Source organism: Haliaeetus albicilla, chromosome 13 (assembly GCF_947461875.1).
Source record: "Haliaeetus albicilla chromosome 13, bHalAlb1.1, whole genome shotgun sequence".
Classification (NCBI taxonomy): Eukaryota; Metazoa; Chordata; class Aves; order Accipitriformes; family Accipitridae; genus Haliaeetus; species Haliaeetus albicilla.
The window spans coordinates 2,205,554-2,226,224 of NC_091495.1; the positions used below are offsets into that span (position 1 = coordinate 2,205,554).

The following is a 20,671-nucleotide window of genomic DNA, read 5'->3' on the forward strand; positions in this document are numbered from 1 at the left end:
TGTTACCAAGCAACTTCCGAACAAACTTTAGGCTTTCTTCTAATCAATGACTTTAAGAAAATACAAAATATTCAAAACATAGACTTCTATTGCATTTAAAAGAGAGAAAACAGAAAAAAATGAAAGCTTGACAGTGCATGGGTAAGTAAACTTGTTCACAGGGCATTAATTTCCTTTAGGCAAGGATGGAGCGATGCTCACGCAGAAGTCTAGGGAATATTTATAGGCTGACCACTGCATGAATTTAAGGCAAGCACCCAAACTATTAGAAGCGGGTTGAGATGTTTCACTACAACGCCTTTGCCCCTAGAAGTATGTGTGAAAGTTTGCAGCGTTCAGAGAGGGATTTGCATACACGAAGCCACGGTGTAGGATTCCTGTCATAGGTCTCACTAGAACAGGCTTTGCCTCTTTGGCTTCAGAAGAGACTGTGGGAAGCAACAAGAGAAGGAAGCAATGAAAGAGGGAACATATTTGCCTAGTTTCAAGGCACAGAAGAGTTTCTGGGGCAGGTCAGACTTGGTCAAACCTTACCACACATCCACAGGCAGCATGTCACATTTCTGGATATTGTGGCCATTTCTGGATCTCTCCTCACCAGAGGGTCTGAGCACTGGGGTTTTCCCAGCAGGCTGGGGTACAGGTTTCCTCACAGAGTGATGAACCACTGTGGTCTCAAGCCAGCTGTGAGGGTCAAGCAGACTCCTGCTTCTTTTCTAGCAACAGCAAGGGAGGAAAATCCAATTTAGGTGGGTCAGGCCTATTTGAAAGCAGACCCCGTCAACCAGGGACGTGAATGGCGGGAGATGTGCTGTCAAAGGGCACGTGTCCTCAGGGCAAGCCAAACCAGGCAAATGTTGTGTGTCGGTCTTTTTCTTTTCCATTTCCAGTTTTCAGCTGTTCCCGCTCCCCCGGCTCGGCTGCCCCAGCTGTCCAGCCCTACCTCGTCACACAGCCTGGGCAGCCTCACAGCTTGGCCTGGCGCGCTTCCCAGAGCCAACGCGGCTGGGGAAGGAGGGGGGCTAGAAAACTTGAGGCAAAGATGAGGCTGCTTGGGGCTTGCAGTTTATTTTTGTCAAGTGTCTGTTTCCCAGGAGTTTCTACTCTTACAAAGACAACCCTCCCTCCTGAACACGACGGCACACCCCGGAGCTGCCATGCACCCTGAGCAAAGTGCTGCCCCCCATATTTAGTCGGGGCACCCCGTTCGTCTCCATTCCAACGCTGCCCCTAGCACCCTTAGTCAAGATGGCGTCCCTGACGCCGCCGCCTCGCCATGTTTGTTAAGGTCACGCCGCTTCCCCTCCATCAGAACGGCGCGTAGGGTGCCCTTAGCCAAGATGTCGGCGGGGGAGGGCGGGGCGTGCTGGTGCCGCCATTTTGAAAGCGGGCACCCCGTACCGCTGAGCTGGCCTTGCCGGGAGCGCGGGGCCTGCCGGGAGAGAGCAGCGGGGAGCGGCGCTGGCAGGTGGGTGCTGGGGGGGGGGTGTCCACGGGGGTTCCCGTCCCCCGTCGTCGTCTTGGGGACTGCTGGTGGTGGTGTCCCCCGTGAGGGGAGGCTGGGGGGTGGACTAGGAGGCCAGTGGTATCCACCGGGGAGGGCTGGAGGGGTGTCAGTGGCGTCCCCTGTGAGGGAGGGCTGGGGGTCAGTGGTGTCCCCTCTAGCGGGGTCTGGGGTGGGGGGGGGAGCCAGTGGGGTCTACTGTGAGTGGGGTTTGTGGGAGTTCTGTTGTGTCCCCGGTGAGGAGGGTCTGGGGGGGGTGGTGGTGTCTGTTTGGTTCCCCGTGGGAGTGGCTGGGGGGGGGTCTGTGGTGTCCCTTACGGAGAGTGCTGGGGAGGGTCAGTGTTGGCTCCTACAGGAGGGTCTGGGGGGGGTCAGTGGTGTCCCATAGAGCAGCACGGGGGCTCAGCCGTGTCCCCAGGAGCTTTTCCTTGGCCGGGGATCGGCAGTGACCCCCGGGTCTGTGCTGAGGGTGCTGGGGCCTGGCAGGGTCCCCCAGGGCAGGGCTGGGGTCTGCTGTGTTCCCTGGGGCTGTGCTGAGGGTCAGCAGTGCTGCCTGTAGCAGTGCAGGGGGTCCGCGGTGTAGGGGTCAGAGGTGGCCCCTATGGTTTCTCTAGGGATCTCTGGTGAAGGTCTCTATACGCTTCCTGGTGAAGGGCTGGGGATCTGTATGGTGTCCCCTATAGCTGTGCTGAGCACAGCAGCTGGGTGATCTGTGGCGTTCCCTATAGCACTGCTAGGAAGCAGCAGCATCGCCTATAGCTTTGCTGGAAGGAGTGGGGGTCAGCAGTGTGCCCTATAGCAGATCCCATACAGAGACTGGAATGCTACTACCACTCATCTGCTGTGGCTTTGGAAGGGTCCGTCCTCTCCTGGACAGGGGATTTGGGACCTCCCTACTGCTAGGATGGGCCCTGGAGGTCACGGCAGGACTGGGGCCGGAGGGGCCTGCACTGGTGGGGGGCTGGCATATTGGGCAGGCACCTGGCCCTACACAGCCCTCATGGGGGCGGGGGCATCTCCCCTCCTGCCATCCTGACCCCAAAGCAGGGCCACAGCCCAGGCAAAACCCAGCCGGGCAATCGGGGCTCAGCCTGGGGCAGGGCAGTGGTGCTGAGCTGCAGCTGGAGGACCATGGAGTAAATTTACATTGCGGTTGCACTGTGTACCTGAGATGTCAGGCGTTTGTCTTGATGTTCTGATGTGCAGGATCTTTTATAGGGAGGCTCAGCTCTGACTTTTACCCTGACAGACCCATTTGTGGTGGGGATGTGTTGCTGAACCCTTCCATTTGTCCATCCAGAGGTGGGGGTTGAAATACAGGGCAATTCCCTGTGAGCTTGATTTACATCCTTAATAGCAAGGACAAAGAAAACGTCGATGAGTTTGGAGGTCTGTAGGAAAATGTTACATCAAAACTTCTCCTCCTCTGGGCGAGGTGATGCTTCTGATTTCTCATGCCTATGGCCCTCCTGAATTTCCCGCCTGCAGTGAGGACCAGGAGTAAGGTAGTCCTGGAGCATCTGCAGCTGCAGGTGAACCTCTGAGTTTCCTCATCTGGAGCGGGTTGTGGTGCTGCTGCTCTTGGCTCTGAGTTGCTGCCAGTGCTCTGTGTTGTATGTGGGCTGGATTCGACGAGTGAGTTTTTCAGTAGGCTTGTCCTTCCCTTTCTCAGAGACATCAAAGGTAACGATGGCCTGGGAGCTCTTGCTGGCATCTTACTCTTCAGAGTTTAGTAAGGCAATACAGAGAGTGACTTCTCTGGTGTGTTGGGGATATCTCTCCTTGGATAGCATGTCTTTTCTGAAGTCTGCTGGACTCTCAATTCCTCCCTTACTGGGAGTGGGACATGGTGCCACGCACAGAGGGTGTCTAAAATCACCAAAGACCTTTTCTGACCCTTTTGTCATGTGCTCCTTTCCAGCTGTAAGCAGGTCAGGCTGGCAACCGGGTGACATTTGTGATGAGTGTCTTGGTCTCAGACTTGGCCTTCTTTTTTCCCCCCGAGGTTTTAGCTGAAGGCTTCAGGATGTGTGCAAATCTGACCTGTTTTACTTTACTGACCGGAGTCAGGCAGGATTGCCTTGAGGCCAGCATGAGGCTGAGTGGGTATTGAAAAGTTAAATGTGGATCAGAAGAAAAAAAACAACTTGCATTCTGGCTTTGACTGTCAGATTTCCTTGTTTCTTCATGGGATTTGGTGGTGTTTTAATTGTCTGGAATGTTGATGAGAGCACTGGACAGAAGAGATTAATGTAGTCACATGGTTCATTTGATAATGGGATTAACTCCTTGTAATGTATTGGCTTTGTCCAGCAACGTCTCGTGCCTATATGTAGTTGATCTGCTGACCTTCTTTGCAGGACCGTTGTCCAAACAGGCGACCACTGCCTGAACGTGTGTTGCTTACATCCTTTCAGAGCTGCAGTCCCATGGCGACGTACATGGAGTTCATCCAGCAAAACGAGGAGCGTGATGGAGTCCGTTTCAGCTGGAACGTGTGGCCTTCCAGCAGGCTGGAGGCCACAAGGATGGTTGTCCCCCTGGCCTGTCTTCTGACCCCACTGAAGGAGCGTCTTGACCTGCCACCTGTGCAGTATGAACCGGTGCTTTGTAGCAGGCCAACCTGCAAAGCAGTGCTCAGCCCACTCTGGTACGAATTTCTTGGTTGGGGATGTTAAGAGAGGCTGGATGGTACCTAGTTTTTATCCGAACTTCACTACTTCCTTGTTCCCCTTTTTCTTTGCCCTGTGTCTGGCAGCCTCTTTCATTTAGAGGTAGTGGGTTTGTTAAAATCCATGTGTGCCTAATAAGATATACTGAATGCCAGCCTGTTACTAGAGCTGCAAGAACCCGAGAAGAGATGAGTGCCTTTGGGGAGGCTATTAAGGCAGAGGTGGTATGGAAATGGCCAGTCCTCTTACCACCCCAGAGAATTTGGTGGTGAATGATGAAACTTAAAATAAACAAAGATGCTGATTATACCAATAATGTCGTCTGGGCTGTGATGTTCACTTGGTTTCCAGCTTCTTACACATCCAGCTGCTTGTAGGTCAGTTCCGGCATGAGCATCAAGGTTTTCTTTGAAGTTCTGTTGAGAATTTGAGAGGAATAGTCTTGGCCCCAGAATCATGTGATGATCATACATACTCAGAGCATAGTGTTGGGCTGAGAAAGAGCAGAAAAGGCCAGGAAGAGAAAGTAAGATGAGATCAGGCCCATGAAGTAAGAATATGGCCAGGCTTTACTGCACCAGCAGTAACAGTGTGTTGTAACGGGCTGAAGAGAGTAAACTCTTAGGGGCAGGGAACCGCCTATTTATTCAGTGTTTGTGCAGCATCTGGGTGAGTGGCTCCTGCTGCTCTGTGGCTGGAGTACTTGTGTGCTACAGCTGTACAAACAATAAGATGACTGAGATAAGCCCAAGGGTAGTGAAAGAATGATTAGACTCAAGTCTTTGTATGCGAAAGGCTTCGCTCTGGAGAGCTGTCAGTGGTCTGTCACGCTGACAAGCCTGGAAGTGGCAGGGCTGGATAAGCTAAGGGACTTTCTGGCAATAGAACAAGAGTCTGAATCCCTAAAACTCTTGTCGTTCAAGTTGGAGTGTCTGATATTCTGTTTTTTCCTTAGTGCTGTGAACCAGCATAGATAATTGTGAAGCTGCGCTGTAAAATATAGTTATATTGACATCTCATCTTTCCATTGCAGCCAAGTCGACTATCGGGCCAAGCTCTGGGCTTGTAACTTCTGTTTTCAGAGAAATCAGGTAAATTGGAAAAAGCATCAGCCCTTCTATCTTTTCAGTGAAACATTTTATTGGTGGCCTCCCCTCGTGGCCTCCCCTGGTGAAGGATGTTAAGCATAAATTCCACTTTTCTAGATTCCTTCCCTTGGCCTTTTTCTCTTGCCGAATGCAGGCCAGAGTACTTGTTAATGGGTCTCTTTTACCTGACGTCTTGTCTATTTTCAGTTCAGTTTTGCCAGTGATTTTATCAGTATGCAGGGCATAGGAAGGAGATAAAAATGCTATTTCGTCCCACGTGTTTCCAGTGTATTTTTTGCACTTGACGTTTACTGTTCTTGCCAAGTATGAAATTAATTAGATTTGAGTAGACTTTTGCCATCAGAAACTGTCACATGGCTAAATGAATTTCAGCTAATACATAGTCACTGCTTTAGTTCTACCTTTTACTTACACTGGGTTGAGCAGCTGTCCATCCTGCTGGCCACTTGTTGTCTGTGCTTAGGAAAACAGCAGTATGGGTCTCTTGTCATGAATTAATCAGGTTGGTGCAGTGGCAGTAAACACAGAGTTGAATAAACACGTCATGAGCAGGGCAGCCTCTGTACTGCAGAGGAGGGCCCTACATTTCTGTCCTGTAACTTCCTTGTCCTAATTTTTTGTTCTCTTTTTCAGTTCCCTCCAGCATATGCAGGCATATCTGAAGTCAACCAACCAGCAGAGCTTATGCCTCAGTTTTCAACAATTGAATATATAGTGCAGGTAAATGAATCATAGGAAAGTTTGAAGCCACCAGAATTGTCTTGTTTGTGACAGATTATGTATGTATTAGATTTCCTTAAGTTAATGCAAATAAATAACATTTCTGCAAGGTGCTTAAGATAGGGCTCATTTTATTCCTGAAGGCATTTAAAGTGTCATCTGGCATATGCACACACCTAGTAAACCCATCTCTTTCTACATTAGCGGGGTCCGCAGACGCCATTGATCTTCCTGTATGTTGTTGACACGTGCCTGGAAGAGGAGGACTTGCAGGCGCTGAAGGAGTCCCTCCAGATGTCCTTAAGTCTGCTGCCTGCCGATGCTCTGGTGGGGCTTATCACTTTTGGCAGAATGGTCCAGGTTCACGAGCTGAGCTGCGAAGGGATTTCCAAGAGCTACGTGTTTAGGGGCACAAAAGACCTGACAGCTAAGCAAATACAGGTATGTTCTGCCATCTCTTAGGCAGTGGCTTGTTCCTGTTAGCTCTGTTGACACCACTGCTGGTCTTTCAAGCGCTGGGCTTTCGGGGAGGAAGGAGGCTTCAGTGCTCTTGACTGTTAGCCTGTTTCCCTCCCAATATCTGTCCTATCTTTTTGCCTTTGTAAATTCCTTGGAAGCTTGTCCAAGATAGAGTTTGTGTGTCTCACATAATGGCATTAATCCGTTCCTAATGGGAGTATGAAAATTAATTACATTTCACAGATTTTAATGTATTTAAGGCTACAGTATTGCAGGCCTCAGGGTGTACTGCTTGACAGCAAATATGTTTAGTGTTTGAATAATACATCTCCTGTGCCTCCTCTTTACTACTTTCTAGGATATGCTTGGGCTTTCAAGGCCAGCTGTCCCCATTCAACAGGGAAGACCTCTTCAGACTCCAGAGCAACCTGTTATTTCAAGCAGGTAAGCTGCACCAGCACAGCAGAAAAGCAGGGCAGATGTTTTATGCCCCTTTGGGGTCACACTTCTAAACCTGGGTTTCCCAAGAGGGGTCTTTGTAAGAAGATTTAAATGGTATTGTCTTGTCACAGTTATTTCCCTACATCAAGTGATACGTATGGATGGGATTTACTAGAGCTGCAGGCAAGGTATTAGACTTCTACAGTACCTTGGCTTTGCAGTTGCGAGAACATGATTGCCAGTCAAGCTAGATTTCTACTTGAAAAACATAGCTGGTTTTGGAAAGCATATTTCTCAGGAGCAGTTTGGAGCAAGGGCCTGTCTTTTTGATTGACCAGCCAATGGGGGACCTGGTCCATGCATTGCATAGCAATCCTACATACCACCTCCTACCCCCTGACCCAGCAAGTCCAAAAAATGATTGACAGGCAAGCAGTGACCACTGAACACTAAAGCTGTATTTGCCTCTGTTGAATACAGCAAGTCCAAAAAATGATTGACAGGCAAGCAGTGACCCCTGAACACTAAAGCTGTATTTGCCTCTGTTGAATACAGTTTTCTCTTTCTCAGCTCCTCTTTTTCAGTGGCAGCTCTTGTGCGTTTTGCTAGACTAAATCACCATTATAGTTCTTTCCTGTGCTGTATGTGACTTCACGTTCTTGTCACTTCCTGATGTCTTGCTTTGATAAAATTTTTTATTTTGCACAGGCCTGTTATCTTGGAAGGTTTGGATGTAAGAAGGGAACATGCTACATGACTTTTTGCTTCTGATAACTATCTCGGTGCAATTTATATGTGCCAGGAACAAAGAGGCACTTTATTTTTCTCTAAACTTATAAGCAGGAAAACATTTTATTTTCATTTTTGCAGGTTTCTGCAGCCAGTACATAAGATTGACATGAATTTAACAGATCTGCTTGGAGAACTGCAAAGGGACCCATGGCCAGTGACCCAGGGAAAGAGGCCTTTACGTTCCACTGGAGTGGCTCTTTCGATTGCTGTTGGCTTACTGGAGGTACTCTTAGTGCTTTTGTTTGAGATGAGCTGGTCAGAGTAAGTACCTGACTGTCTTTGCGGAGACGTATGCAGGTGTCAGTCCAGCTTGGTCTGTGGCCCAGTTACGTTGGGCTGCAGAGGTGCAATTTCTCTCTACTGACATTGGACATGTGTTAGCACCAGCTGGTGTAGAGTGGGCTGGGAGTTTATATCTAAGTGGTAAAATATGCAGGTGTTTAAAGGTCTCTGTGTGTATCACCATGTGGACGTGATACGATGCACTGGGTTTATCTGAGGGTCATCTAAGATGTAAGTAAAAAGAACAGAAACTGCCTGCTTCCTGTTATGAAGACATGAAGCTTGATGTAGCTTGAGTCTAAACTTGAGGGTGCTGTGACTGTCAGGAAATGCATCGCTGTTTATCAAGGCAACCTTTAGCAGTGACAGGTCCCTAATGACATTGCAGAAACACATGCAAATGCTTCTCTAAAGAAAGCATTGTTGCCATTTAATCAGTCTCTCTCCCCTCCCCACTCTGATATAAGTCTTTGTTTTTATTTTAGGGCACATTTCCAAACACAGGGGCCAGAATAATGCTGTTTACAGGTGGGCCACCAACACAAGGACCAGGCATGGTGGTAGGAGATGAACTGAAAACACCCATCCGTTCTTGGCACGACATAGAGAAGGACAATGCAAGGTTCATGAAGAAGGCCACAAAAGTAGGTGCTAGTGCCTGCTGGGTATGTTCAAAAACTGAATATTGTATCAGAACACTAAATGGGGGGAAAGGATATAACACAAACCTACATACACTGCTATGTTGACGGCTGCCCAATGTCCTTCCCCAGGGAAGAAACATATTCCATTCTCTTGATATGGGAATAGTATGTCCAGATATTTGCATCATTGTCCTTGAAGTGCCTGAGCCTTTTGTGTACATTAAATTGTGAGAATGGTCAAGGGAAAGGTAAAAAAAACCTTCCTCCTAGTTACTTCTCCAGCATGGTGTTGTGCCTTCTCAGAGAAAGAAGTATTTTGGTGTTGTTTCTTAGCTGATAGTGGGTGGAGAGTTCGTCAACATCATTGTATCTCCTTCTGGGGAGGAGAAAACCTGTCTTCCAAGAATTGGTCACTTCCAGAAAGCCTTCTTTGTCTTCTTGACGTATGAAACAACAGTTCAAATAGTAAAAAGGTCAGACATGAAATGTTCCTGTCAGCTTAGAGAAAGCAGTATGACAGCTGTGCTCTTAAGTATCACCTGGAAACCTTTGGGTTTCCGCAGGCAAAGATCCTGTGCAATTCATGCACTCTCTGTATTTGTGACATGCAACTCAAGCTCATCCAAGTGCAAACATCCTAGGAGGGAGAAGCGTGCTCCAGCAAAGCAGTAAGACCAAAAAGCTGTTTAGTTACCACAACACTGGTAATTGCTTCATTTGTACCTTGTGTTTCACATGTTGGCCTCAGCTGGAGAGCAGTAGAAAAATTGCCCATTGTGGCATCCTAAACACCACATATGTTTTCCCCAGCACTACGAGACGCTGGCTAATCGCACTGCAGCCAACGGGCATTGCATCGACATCTATGCCTGTGCCCTGGATCAGACTGGACTGCTAGAGATGAAGTGTTGTGCAAACCTTACCGGGTATGTTCATAGCAGGAGAGCACAAAATTGGCGCCTGTATTTTTCTTTTGGAGGGGGAGAACAGTTCAGGAAGCGGCTAAGTTTGCTGTCAGGGCAAAAGGGTGAGATTTTTATCATTCTATTCTAAACTGTGGTTTGAATTTGCCAGGAATTATATGGCAAACCTCACCTGATCCCAGTCCACATTTCTGAAGTCTCAAAACAGCATGTGAATTAGCACTGCTGGTAGAAAACTCGATGTCCTGCTTTGAGAAAGGTATTCTAAAGCATGGTGCAATATGTCTTTTGCAAATGCCTTCTGCCTCCTTGGGAGATAGCAAGTATCCTTTCCAGAATTTATGGGATAGAGATGCCGTGCTTTGTGTCTTGTGCATGACTGAAGTGCCATCAGAAGAGTAGACTGTCAGGTGTGGTGGGTAGAAGCTTTCCTCGTGTGGGCCAGATTTTCTCTGCTTAACAGCTCACTTGTGCTTTTTCCAGGGACTCTTGGCTTCCCTGGATCTAGTTTTAAGTGACATCTCTAAGGGGTAAATGTCTGTGTTCTATATTGCTGAAAACATTATGGTCTCTGTGAGGAAGGCTGTGTACCAAACCGGGCCTTTTGGGGACTCAGCATGTCTTACTGGCCATTTAAAATCTGCTGTGTCTCGGGAGTCAGAGGGTGGTTTGAGCAAATGCAAGATATTTGTAAATAATCACATAACGCTCAGTAAGCAGAGTAGAAATTGTTTGACCCTTTGGTTGTGTTACTCAGCTCCATCTGATCAGGCCTGGGTTTACCAAGGCACTTTGGGGAGGCACAGCACAGACCCATGCGCCCATCTTCATGCTGCAGTGGTGCAGCTATCCTGTCTGTAGTGTGGGTGGTTTCAGCCCTGCTCAGGAGAAGAGGCTGAGCAAAGCTCTTCACTGAATTGAGATACTTCTAACTGGTGGAACATGAGCATTTTTAAGGCAGCTAAAGGGATGGCAAGAAATATAGTTGAGAAAGCAAGCTGGCAAAGATGGAGCATTAACTTGTCTGGCTTTGGAGGAGGCATCCATGAATCTGTGTTCCCTGACGTAAATTCTACCTATGCAAAGGCATGCTTTAAAACAGTTTCTGCATGTGTTCGCATGCGTGAGAGTTGGAGGGATGTATCCTTTGTGCTTTACTTCTAGTTCCCAGTTGCTTCAGTTCCCTTGTGTATTGTTTTTTCTTTCCAGAGGACACATGGTGATGGGGGACTCCTTCAACACTTCTCTCTTCAAGCAGACCTTCCAGCGTGTATTTAACAAAGGCTTCAATGGGGAATTTCGGATGGCTTTTGGTGCAAGTTTGGATGTGAAGGTGAGAGATTAATTTTATTGGATTACATTAACTGGCAAATACAAATGCTGTTCATTCAAAAGTTGATTTAAGTATCTGGAGTGTAGAAAATTCTACATGTTTGAGGTCAGCCATAGTGCCTGTTTTGGGAGAAGCACCGTACTGGAGTCAGTGGAGGATTTTTGTTTGGAAGCTTATTAAGTTTGTGTGTGTGTTTTGTTTGTTTGTTTGTTTTTAAAAAAAGCAGCTGAGCTTGGCCTCTCCTTACTCAGCAAGGAACATTTCATACTCTCTTGTGGTCACTATAAATATGTCTTCATTATTAAAACATGACTATGTAGATTCTTTTACTCTGCTAATTGTAGCAGTAGGTGATCTAGGAGAATACTCAGAGATGCTTTCCCTGACAGCCATGTGTATGCATCATCTGATTAAAGCTGAGCAACTGATTTAGTCTGTGTGTATTCTATTTGACTGACTTGATTTAAAAAAAAAACCCAAACAAACAACTTTTTTTATCTTGTTCTAGACCTCTAGGGAGCTGAAAATTGCAGGAGCTATTGGACCATGCATATCCCTGAATGCTAAAGGGCCGTGTGTCTCTGAAAACGTAAGTTTCTGACATGGAAAAATCTTTAATAAAGAAGTAAATAAACAGAGCAAAGTTTCTGACTAGACCTACAGCTCAGCTAGAATGTCAGAGTTTTCAAGGAGAACAATTTGGAAACATCCCTAGGAAAAGAGAGTCTTCCCTAGACTGAATTCTTGCCCCATAAAGCTTTCTTTTAACTGTATGGCCTTCAGTAACTTTATTCACACCCAAAAGATAAGAAATAAGGCCTGCCTTAACTTGTACCTCTGACGAGAATGTAACATAAGCTTGCCTTATCTGCTGCTAGAGACAAAAATGCTGCTTTCTTTTCAATTCTGTGCAGGAGCTTGGAATTGGAGGAACATCTCAATGGAAAATTTGTAGTCTGGATCCCAGCACAACTCTGGCCATTTACTTTGAAGTGGTAAATCAGGTCAGTCCTGGCTTCTCTTTTTTTTTTGGTCATCCTTTTTACACACCGAAGTATTTGTTTGTAACAGGGCCAGAAAATGCAATGACATCCCCTGTGTTGCAGACGGATGGTGTGTTTTGTGCCAAAGAAATAGCCTCAGGGGTCGTTTTCATATGCATAAATTGCCTAACATTTTTGTTCTGTATGAAACCTGCATTGTTTCCTTGTCTTCTTTCTATTGTATTTATTTAACAAAGAAGAAATTGTCTTTTTGCCAGTAGGTGCTGTAGAGAATAAAAATATAAATAGCTTCAAATTCTTGGAGAATTGGTCCTCCAAGCTGTAATAACTTGATGGCTGAGAAGTAACTTTTGGCTGGGGAAGTTTCTGTGTGTGTGGCAGCTAGAAGCTCGGAAAGCTACCCCAAAGGAATTCTATTCCACATGTGCGTGTCTCTGTCTTCTCTGCTGTGTGGGCTTGTTACTGTAGGGAATAGGATGGTGGAGTCGCAGGACTTTTGCTCAGACCTCATAACGCTGTTCTTACATTCATTGCTGTAGAGATGATAAGTTGCTGCCATCCTTTAAGGGACAAGCTGAGGAAGCGTCATGCCCAATATTAGATGGGCCCAGCACCACTTGACTCTGAGGGCTGCTGGAAAACACAACACTAACAGACGCGTCTCTCTTCTCTGGTCCATCTCTAGCTTGTACTTATTCTGTGATTGCTCAAATGATGCCCTGGAGTTCTCTGTAGTGTACAAAGCAATGGAAAAGCCAGCCTGTTTTGAAGGCTTACTTTGTTTCATTTGCAGCACAACGCACCAATACCTCAGGGAGGCAGAGGGGCAGTGCAGTTTGTCACTCAGTATCAACACTCCAGTACACAGAAACGCATTCGTGTCACCACCATAGCCAGAAAGTGAGTATTTCATGTCAGTTCTTTGGCAGAATGGCAGAAACTTAAGCCGCAGTCTGTGCTGGAATTTTTCTAGCTTTTTGTTGCATGCATTGGCTGCAGAGTATTTGGCACAGGGAGGATGAATCTGGTTTGGATTTTGCTGAAGGTGAATGCACGTAGCACTAACCCTTTACTATCCCTATAGTTGGGCAGATGCACAGAGTCAGCTCCAGCATATAGAAGCTGCGTTTGACCAGGAAGCAGCTGCTGTGCTGATGGCACGACTGGGAGTGTACAGAGCTGAATCGGAGGAAGGACCTGATGTTCTGCGATGGCTGGACAGACAGTTGATCAGACTGGTAAGACCAATAGACTGCAGTTGGGTGCACTCTTGATTTTAGTAAAAATGGTCTCTGGAAATGGAAAGAGCATTCTTCTTCCAGACTGACTTGCTTCATTTGTGCTCTGATCATGGTCATGTAGTTGTAGTATGCGATAGCTCAGAAGCCAGTATGATCAGCAGACTTGTGATGGGGTAAGTAATCATCCCATTATGCTGAGAGGGTTAAACCTGAGATTAAAGAAGTGATAGTGAAACACAGAATAATGCAGGTGGGAGGGGATCTCTGGAGGTCTCTGGTTCAACTCCCCTGCTCAAAGTAGGGCCAGCTTTGAAGTTAGAGCAGGTTGCTTCAGGTCTTGTTCACTTGTGTTTTGAAGATCTCCAAAGATGGAGTTTCTCTTGTTTCTCTTGACAAGCTGTTCCCATGTTTGATCACAGTCGCTGTGATTTTTATTTTTTTTCTCTGTCCCCCATCAGAATTTCCGTTTCTCCAGCTACCCATTAGGTAGCTGTAGACAGCGATATGACTCCCTGATCCCACTCTTCACCAGGCTGAACAAAAAGAGCTTCTTCAGCCTCTCTTTCTACATGAGGTGCTCCAGCCTCTGACCAGCTTGGTGGCCTCTGCTAAACTCACTCCAGTATATCCATGTCTGTCTTGCACTGGGGAGCCCAAAACTGTACACAGCATTCGGATGTGCCAAGTTCACCAGTGCCAAGTTCAGGGTAGTAATCACTTCCACAACTTCATACTGTCTCTTGCTTTGAATTTCACAAGCCTCAATTGCCTAAATTGCTTCTGGCTTTGTCCAAACACCCACATGGAGTTGATACTAACAGATATGGCACATCAGACACTGAAAAAACAGGGCCAGTATCAAATAAAGATTTGAGCACCAGAACACACATGGGCATGCTGCGTGGTGAAATGATTGTGGAGTCATTTATAGTTAAATTGCTGAAACCATTGATGCTTCTTATTTTCAGTGAAGCAGTTGATGAAATGCCAGTCTGCTGCTGCTCTAGAAGGAAGGAGAGTTGCTGCAGAAGTGTTTCATAGTGTACAAAGCAGCTTAGGTATAACGTAGTATCCCTGATTTGATGGAAAAATTTGGGTTGTACTAGAAGCACTATTTCATTCTTAGATAATTTCAAATCTGGATTTTATATATATATATATATATATGTATATATATATAAAAATAGATAAGTAGATCAAATAATCATTCTCATTTCAGTAAGATACAGAAACCACTGACTTAAAAATAGCCTGTAAATTTTATATTACTTGTTATTGTCAAGTTCATGCCTTGGTTGCTCTGTTTAAAAACAACCAAAAGAACACCCTTCCAAAAAAAAAAAAAAAAGGTGTTAATTCTAAAAAAAGAAAACAAAATAGAAAAAAGAGAGAGAGATAACCAAAGTATCCATTTTGCTTCCAACAGTGTCAGAAATTTGGACAATACAACAAAGATGATCCCAACTCCTTCAGATTGTCAGAATCATTTTCTTTGTATCCCCAGGTAAGAACTTCACTTCCCACAGCCGTGGGAAAAGTGTGCAAGGATGAGTGAGAGTCATGATAAAGCATCTTGTACCATTTATCAGATTCAAGAGGGGAGGAACAGATGCTTTCTTAATTTGGTGGGCTGGTCCTGTAGTTCAGTGCTGCGAATGACTGATAAGGGAAGAACTCTGAGGAGTTAATAAAGGGTAGACCTGCTGACATTTCTCTTCTCACTCATCTTTCTGGTGCAGTTCATGTTCCATCTGCGACGCTCCCCATTCCTGCAGGTCTTCAATAACAGTCCAGATGAATCTTCTTATTACCGCCACCACTTTGCTAGGCAAGATTTGACCCAGTCTCTCATTATGATCCAGCCCATCCTTTATGCTTATTCTTTCCATGGACCTCCTGAGGTGAGTCCCTGTTTAACAGGAAGAGGTGGATTGATCCAAAATAATGAGTATTCAGTCAGAGTAACACTATTTCAGCAAAAAGGCCCCTATATATATTTTTTTAATCAAGGTAATTATTAAAGGATGAGATGGGGCAATGTAAAATATGAATTGTGTTTTCAGTAAGCATACAGCTTCGATTAAAAAACCCCCAAACCACCAAAAAAAGGCCCCCAGAACAACCTCCCCACTGCTACTGAGCCACAGCCCCTGGCCCCTGCCATCCAGTGAATCTTGTTGCTGTCAGTATCACTTTTGCTTCTCTGCCAGAGGCTGCTGTCTCCACTGTGTAAGTCAGCAAGCCTCAGCCCTTCCAGATCATAATCTCCCACCAGCTGCTTGTTTTCAGTTGTTTATGTAGCAGTGTTTAACTATGTGCAAGTATTCAATGGACAGACACGGATTCCCTTATACTGATAGCTTCCATGAAATGAGTCTGTCTGGCAGGAAAGAAACACAGGAGCTGTTGGAGTAACACTTGGAAACCTTCTTGGCAGCATTTGCCAGAGTTCACATTTTATTTCTTATTATTCTTGAGATACTCTTGTTCAAGATCATTTCGAATTAAACTTGGATAGCCATAGAAATTGCTCTCTCGCATCCTGTGCTTCATACAGTTGCTGATAACGTGCTGCTCCATTCAGTGATGCTGCAGGAGGCTGACTGGGCTCTGCAGGGCGTTCGCATGGACTGAGCAGCCGTTGGTGGAGTTGCATCTATACGGGCAGGGCTGAGCAAGCTATCTGGCCACCCATGAAGGTTAACACAGTTCTGAAGGCTTAGTGGTGCCTGACTTTTCATCTTTATTTTCTCCAGCCAGTGCTTTTGGACAGCAGCAGTATTCTTCCTGACAGAATCCTACTGATGGATACTTTCTTCCAGATAGTTATCTACCTTGGTGAGGTACGTTGAAATACGTTCTCTTTCTCTGTTTGCACTCCCTCCTGCCATGCATGCAGACAGCATCATTGTTAGTAGAAAATAAGCTGCTTGCAAAGCCCACGCTAGCGTAATGACATTGCATACGTGCTGCCAGTTTTAATACAATTTCCCCACTGTCTGAGTTAACAAAAAAGTCGTAGTGGAGCCGCTAAGTATGTTCTGCACTGAGTAACAGCTGTCATGTTAGCTTGCTAATGAAGGTGGTCCCTTACCATTCCTGGAAAAGGCCAGAGAAACTTGAAACTAAGCAGGGCAGAGAGCTGCAGTCTGGTTTTCAGATAAGTGATAATACTTGGTTGCTGGGTTTTGACACTTAAATAGTACTGCTCTTAAAGAAATCAGTTAGAAATTTTTCCAGTTTTTGCTTTTAAATACTGAATGTTTTTGACAGCTGCTCTTGTATTCCTTTGATGGTGACTGAGGTAAGTGCTTAGGTACTGGCCCTTTCTAAACATGCAGATTTATACCAGTGTCCAAAGCCGTGGCTTTCCAGTGCTTCTTCAGTATGCAGACCTGTAGATCTGTATTTCAGTCCTGTCAGGTTTTGTAAGGGAGTGGTACACTACTGTAGCTGGGTAATAGAAATGTCTCACATCCTAAAGTAGTTGTGGGGTAAGGGATGAAGAGGAAACTGGCTTTCCACTTCTTTCTCTGGAAATCTCCCTGTTCTTTGATGCTTTTTAAAATCTCTGATCTCCTTTATAGCCCTGCTTGGGTAGTGGCCCTCATCCAGTTTCTTCTACCTAAACATGGCATCAGATTGGAGTAGTTTAAATAAAACCATCTTGGTTTATGGTCAAACATTCCTATTAGTGAAAACTTTTTGGGAGGCATTTTAACTCTTACCTTTGTTTTTGAACTAAGCTACTTCATTTAATGACTGCTACTAGAATGCTTGAAGTTCGGCACGATAGTTTGCAGCAGCTCCATTACTAGCTCCCAACCTCGCTCTATATAGTATTTGTCCCCTTTGAGAATTGAGTAGGGATACCCAATTGACGCAGACAGGAGTTGAACGCTTGATTCAACAATGACAATAAATCTTCCAGAGCTACCTTGAACAGTTTCTACCTACTGTTGCAGAGCAAGACACCCAGCAACTGGGTAGAACTTAGTCACAGGAAGAGCTAAGTGTGTGATCTGCATGTGTACACGGCAACTGTTAGGTACATGTGGTTAGCCACTGTAAGGCAGTGGCTGCTTCGTGTAAGACCAAGTCAGATTCAAAACATCAGTGATTTATAAATGCTTTGTGTTTCTATGTTGGTGCAGGCTGAAACATAAAGGCTTGAAGATCCCTTTCAACGAATTGCTCTTGCACTGCACAAACTGCTGCTAGCTTTTGTGTTGAATGCCTGTTCTTAAATTCAGGAACAGAAACTAAATAATGTTATTGCCAGAGTAGTGAAAATGTGCATTTGCCCTGTGCTCTGTAAGCAGAAGTACGTGTAATGTTCTGCTGCCTTAAGACGTGTGGGTTAAAAAGGGAAGGCTTGCCAACATCTCTACTATTTTTTAATTTTCTCCCTGTCCCTTCAATAGACTATTGCACAGTGGCAGAAAGCTGGTTACCAAGACATGCCTGAATATGAAAACTTCAAGCACCTACTGCAAGCCCCACTGGATGACGCCCAGGAAATCTTGCAGACTAGATTCCCAATGCCGCGTTACATCCACACGGAACACGGGGGCAGTCAGGTAAGGAGGTTTATTGAGGAACTCTTTCTGTTGTTGAATAGAGCAAATAGCTGTCTTGCTGCTTTACTAAAAGGATGGTTCTGTAAGTTAAATACAGTGGTAATTTAGCTCTTCAAAGTACAGAGCCTGCTATTTTCTCATGAGCTTTTACTACAACTTTGTCTTTTAATAAGCCAGTCACTTGCTGGATATGCTTCTGAAATCTGAGGATGGAAAAAAAAGAAAAAGCCAGCTTAAATATCTTTCTATCCCCCAAAGAGGTGGGAAAGAAATGATTTGGCTATGTATCTAAACTTAACCAAGACAGGGAGTGCTAGGACACTTAGCTTGCTAGGACAGCCAAGTTATGCTGAATGATTGACCATCTGTTCCTTTATTCTCTAATGCCGAATGAGGATATAAAATAGTTCCTATTTTTGTTCTTCCTGGAACTGCAGTTGTGCTGTGCTTGTCTGTACCTGGCTTGTTTGTAGCAGTGAAGAGGCAGGAATTCATGCTCCAAACCAAAGATTTGGTACTAATTTTTGATGTGACCATGTTATGCTGGTCCTCCACTGACCTCTTTTTGAAAGGCAGATGGGGGCATGAGAGGGACAGTGCTGGTGACATGCCTGTGTCGCATGGAACCAGAGCTGCTCTGCCAGGCGAGTGCCGCTTGCTGTAGCAGAGCACTCTCTGCCCCTTGGAGACAAGTTTTCTGTGGAGCAGGGCTGTTTCTAGACTTGAAACCTGTTTAAGTTAAATTACTACCTTGCTTGCAAAAGCAGAGGAACATCACTAGTAGTGTATCAAAGGCGGTAAGAAGTCTTGAGGGAGCTGACAGGTCTGTCATTTTGCAAAACTACTTCTCTAATGTTTTGTCTTAATAGGCCCGGTTCCTCTTGTCTAAAGTGAACCCTTCTCAGACCCACAATAACCTCTATGCGTGGGGACAGGTAAGCAATGGAAGAGCTGGTCACGTTTGGGAATGCTGTAAACTGTACAATTACATATTTGTCTACGCCTTAGCCATCCTGTTTCATCACATGGCCACAAACTGGGAGCAGGTTACATTTGTCCTCCACTTCTTGCCCAAGAGCTTTTTGCAGGCATATGTGACTGGATTTGAACATCTTACCATGCTTTGCGGTGCAAGGAAACAAGGTTATTTCTATGTACCAAAGGATCCAATAATGGAATTACCAGCTGAGACTGCAGTAATTGTAGCATTTTAAAAGACACAACTGATTTATTAGGTTTGTCTCTAAAGCTTAGGCAGGTTAGATTTTTATTCAGCATGCTTATTCCAGTCCATGGTTGTTGGTGGGGAGCACTAGATGACAAGATGATCAGAATACAGTTTTCAAGCCTGGATGACTAAACTTGTGTTCCTGTTCTTGTACTGAATCCCCCCAAATTTTCAGCAAAATCCAGCTGGCGTTGGGGCTTTTTTTCAATATATCCAAGGAACGGCTGTCCACATAAAGGCGCTGCCACAACAGCTCAGTACCTCAGCAGCTTGATGGCAGGAGATGAGTGGTCTCCACAAGGAGTGCTTTGCCCCTTTGACCTCCCTTCCTGTATCCCAGCTACACGTGGGGCACAGGCAGACCAGGAGAATTTTCTGTGGTGGCTGCTTTTGAAGGAAGCAGCTAATTTGATGCAGAATATGTTCTTACAAGTTTCAGATGACCTGATGTAGAACTTTATCCTCACCCTTCCCTACAAATATGATTTTAAACCCTTAAGTCGCAGTGTATTCAGTATTCTGGAAAAGGTAACTAGCATATGGATACAGATCGAATTTTCTGAGAATACTGGACTTTTATATCCTCTTCACCTTTGTGTAGAGCTTGCACAGCAAAATTCCTAATGCTTTAGAGAGAAGAGACTTTCTTTTTTCCAGCAGCTCCGATTGCACTAGAGGATAGTGTCACTACTGTTGCCAGAGTAGCATCTTTCCACTAGATCTGTCCTTTGCAGGAAAAAAGGTGATTGATTTAGCAGGCAATTAGTTCAGAGTGCTGACATCTGGTTTGCTTTCAGTTAGTCCCCAGTGTTAATACCACTGTTTTAGGCTCGTTATTTATTTTTCTGCAGGAATCGGGAGCTCCAATCTTGACAGATGATGTTAGTCTCCAGGTATTCATGGACCATCTAAAAAAGCTGGCAGTTTCAAGTGCATCATGACTTTGATCAAACCGAGAAGCAAGGGCAGAAGAGTTACATAGATCATGTTGATGACAGAAGTGGAGCAATTAATTTACATTTCCTTGTCTCTCTTTTAGACTAAGGTTTTTAAGTATTAAATGAAATAAATATTCAGGGAGAGTTTTTTACTTGGCCCTTCTAGATATTAATTTATTTGTATTCCTTTTTGTCTATATTCTGTTTACTCTACATTTTTCATACATTGTAATTAGAACTAAAGGATGATTTAGCCAATACAGATTTTAACAGTCTTTAGCTTAATTTTTAATGTTGCGTGTTCTTAAAAGGTGTCTTTTAGCAACCAGGGACTGTATTAATGAAAAATAAAACCGGGTAAGAGCATTGCTATTTAGTGCTATCCCTAATTCAGCTGTATGTGCAATGGACTTGGCCTACCTCCTTTTCATTGTTGGAAAAGTAACACTGGGGTGTGTACATGCTATTGGAAAATAATTTCGAGGAGCTTCTAAAGGTAAGGCAGTGCAGAAGACGTATTAGATGGTGGAGAACGCTTTGACAGACGCAGGGACAGGGCGAAATGTACAACCTGTGCTTTGAGCACGATGGTGGCATGCTGAAGCGTTGCCTCAGGGTCACGTCAGGCCCTGCCTTCTCTCGCTTCAGCCCAGCGTTAACAGGCTTGAAAGCCGGCGGTGCAGCTCTTGCTAACTCGGGCTCTGCACCCGAGTTAGGCCGTTTTCCCGGTGGGCTCCCTGCGCCGGCCTGAATCACCTCACACCCCCTCGGCCGCGTCAGTCGCGAAGCTCCCCCCCAAAC

At 45.4% G+C, this 20,671-nt stretch overlaps 1 protein-coding gene across 1 annotated transcript; it reads left to right on the forward strand.

The window, feature by feature from the left end:
* Positions 1–1,350: 1,350 nt before the first annotated feature.
* Positions 1,351–20,236, forward strand: SEC23B (SEC23 homolog B, COPII coat complex component). The gene is made up of 20 exons (XM_069799886.1): positions 1,351–1,468; positions 3,922–4,154; positions 5,210–5,267; positions 5,919–6,005; positions 6,210–6,446; positions 6,823–6,908; positions 7,776–7,920; positions 8,465–8,623; positions 9,434–9,549; positions 10,756–10,879; positions 11,388–11,468; positions 11,794–11,883; positions 12,677–12,783; positions 12,968–13,121; positions 14,551–14,628; positions 14,864–15,025; positions 15,881–15,967; positions 17,549–17,704; positions 18,574–18,639; positions 19,784–20,236. The coding sequence occupies exons 2-20, from the start codon at positions 3,934–3,936 to the stop codon at positions 19,871–19,873; spliced, it is 2,304 nt and encodes a 767-aa protein (XP_069655987.1). The 5' UTR covers positions 1,351–1,468; positions 3,922–3,933; the 3' UTR covers positions 19,874–20,236.
* The last annotated feature ends 435 nt before the right edge of the window (positions 20,237–20,671 follow it).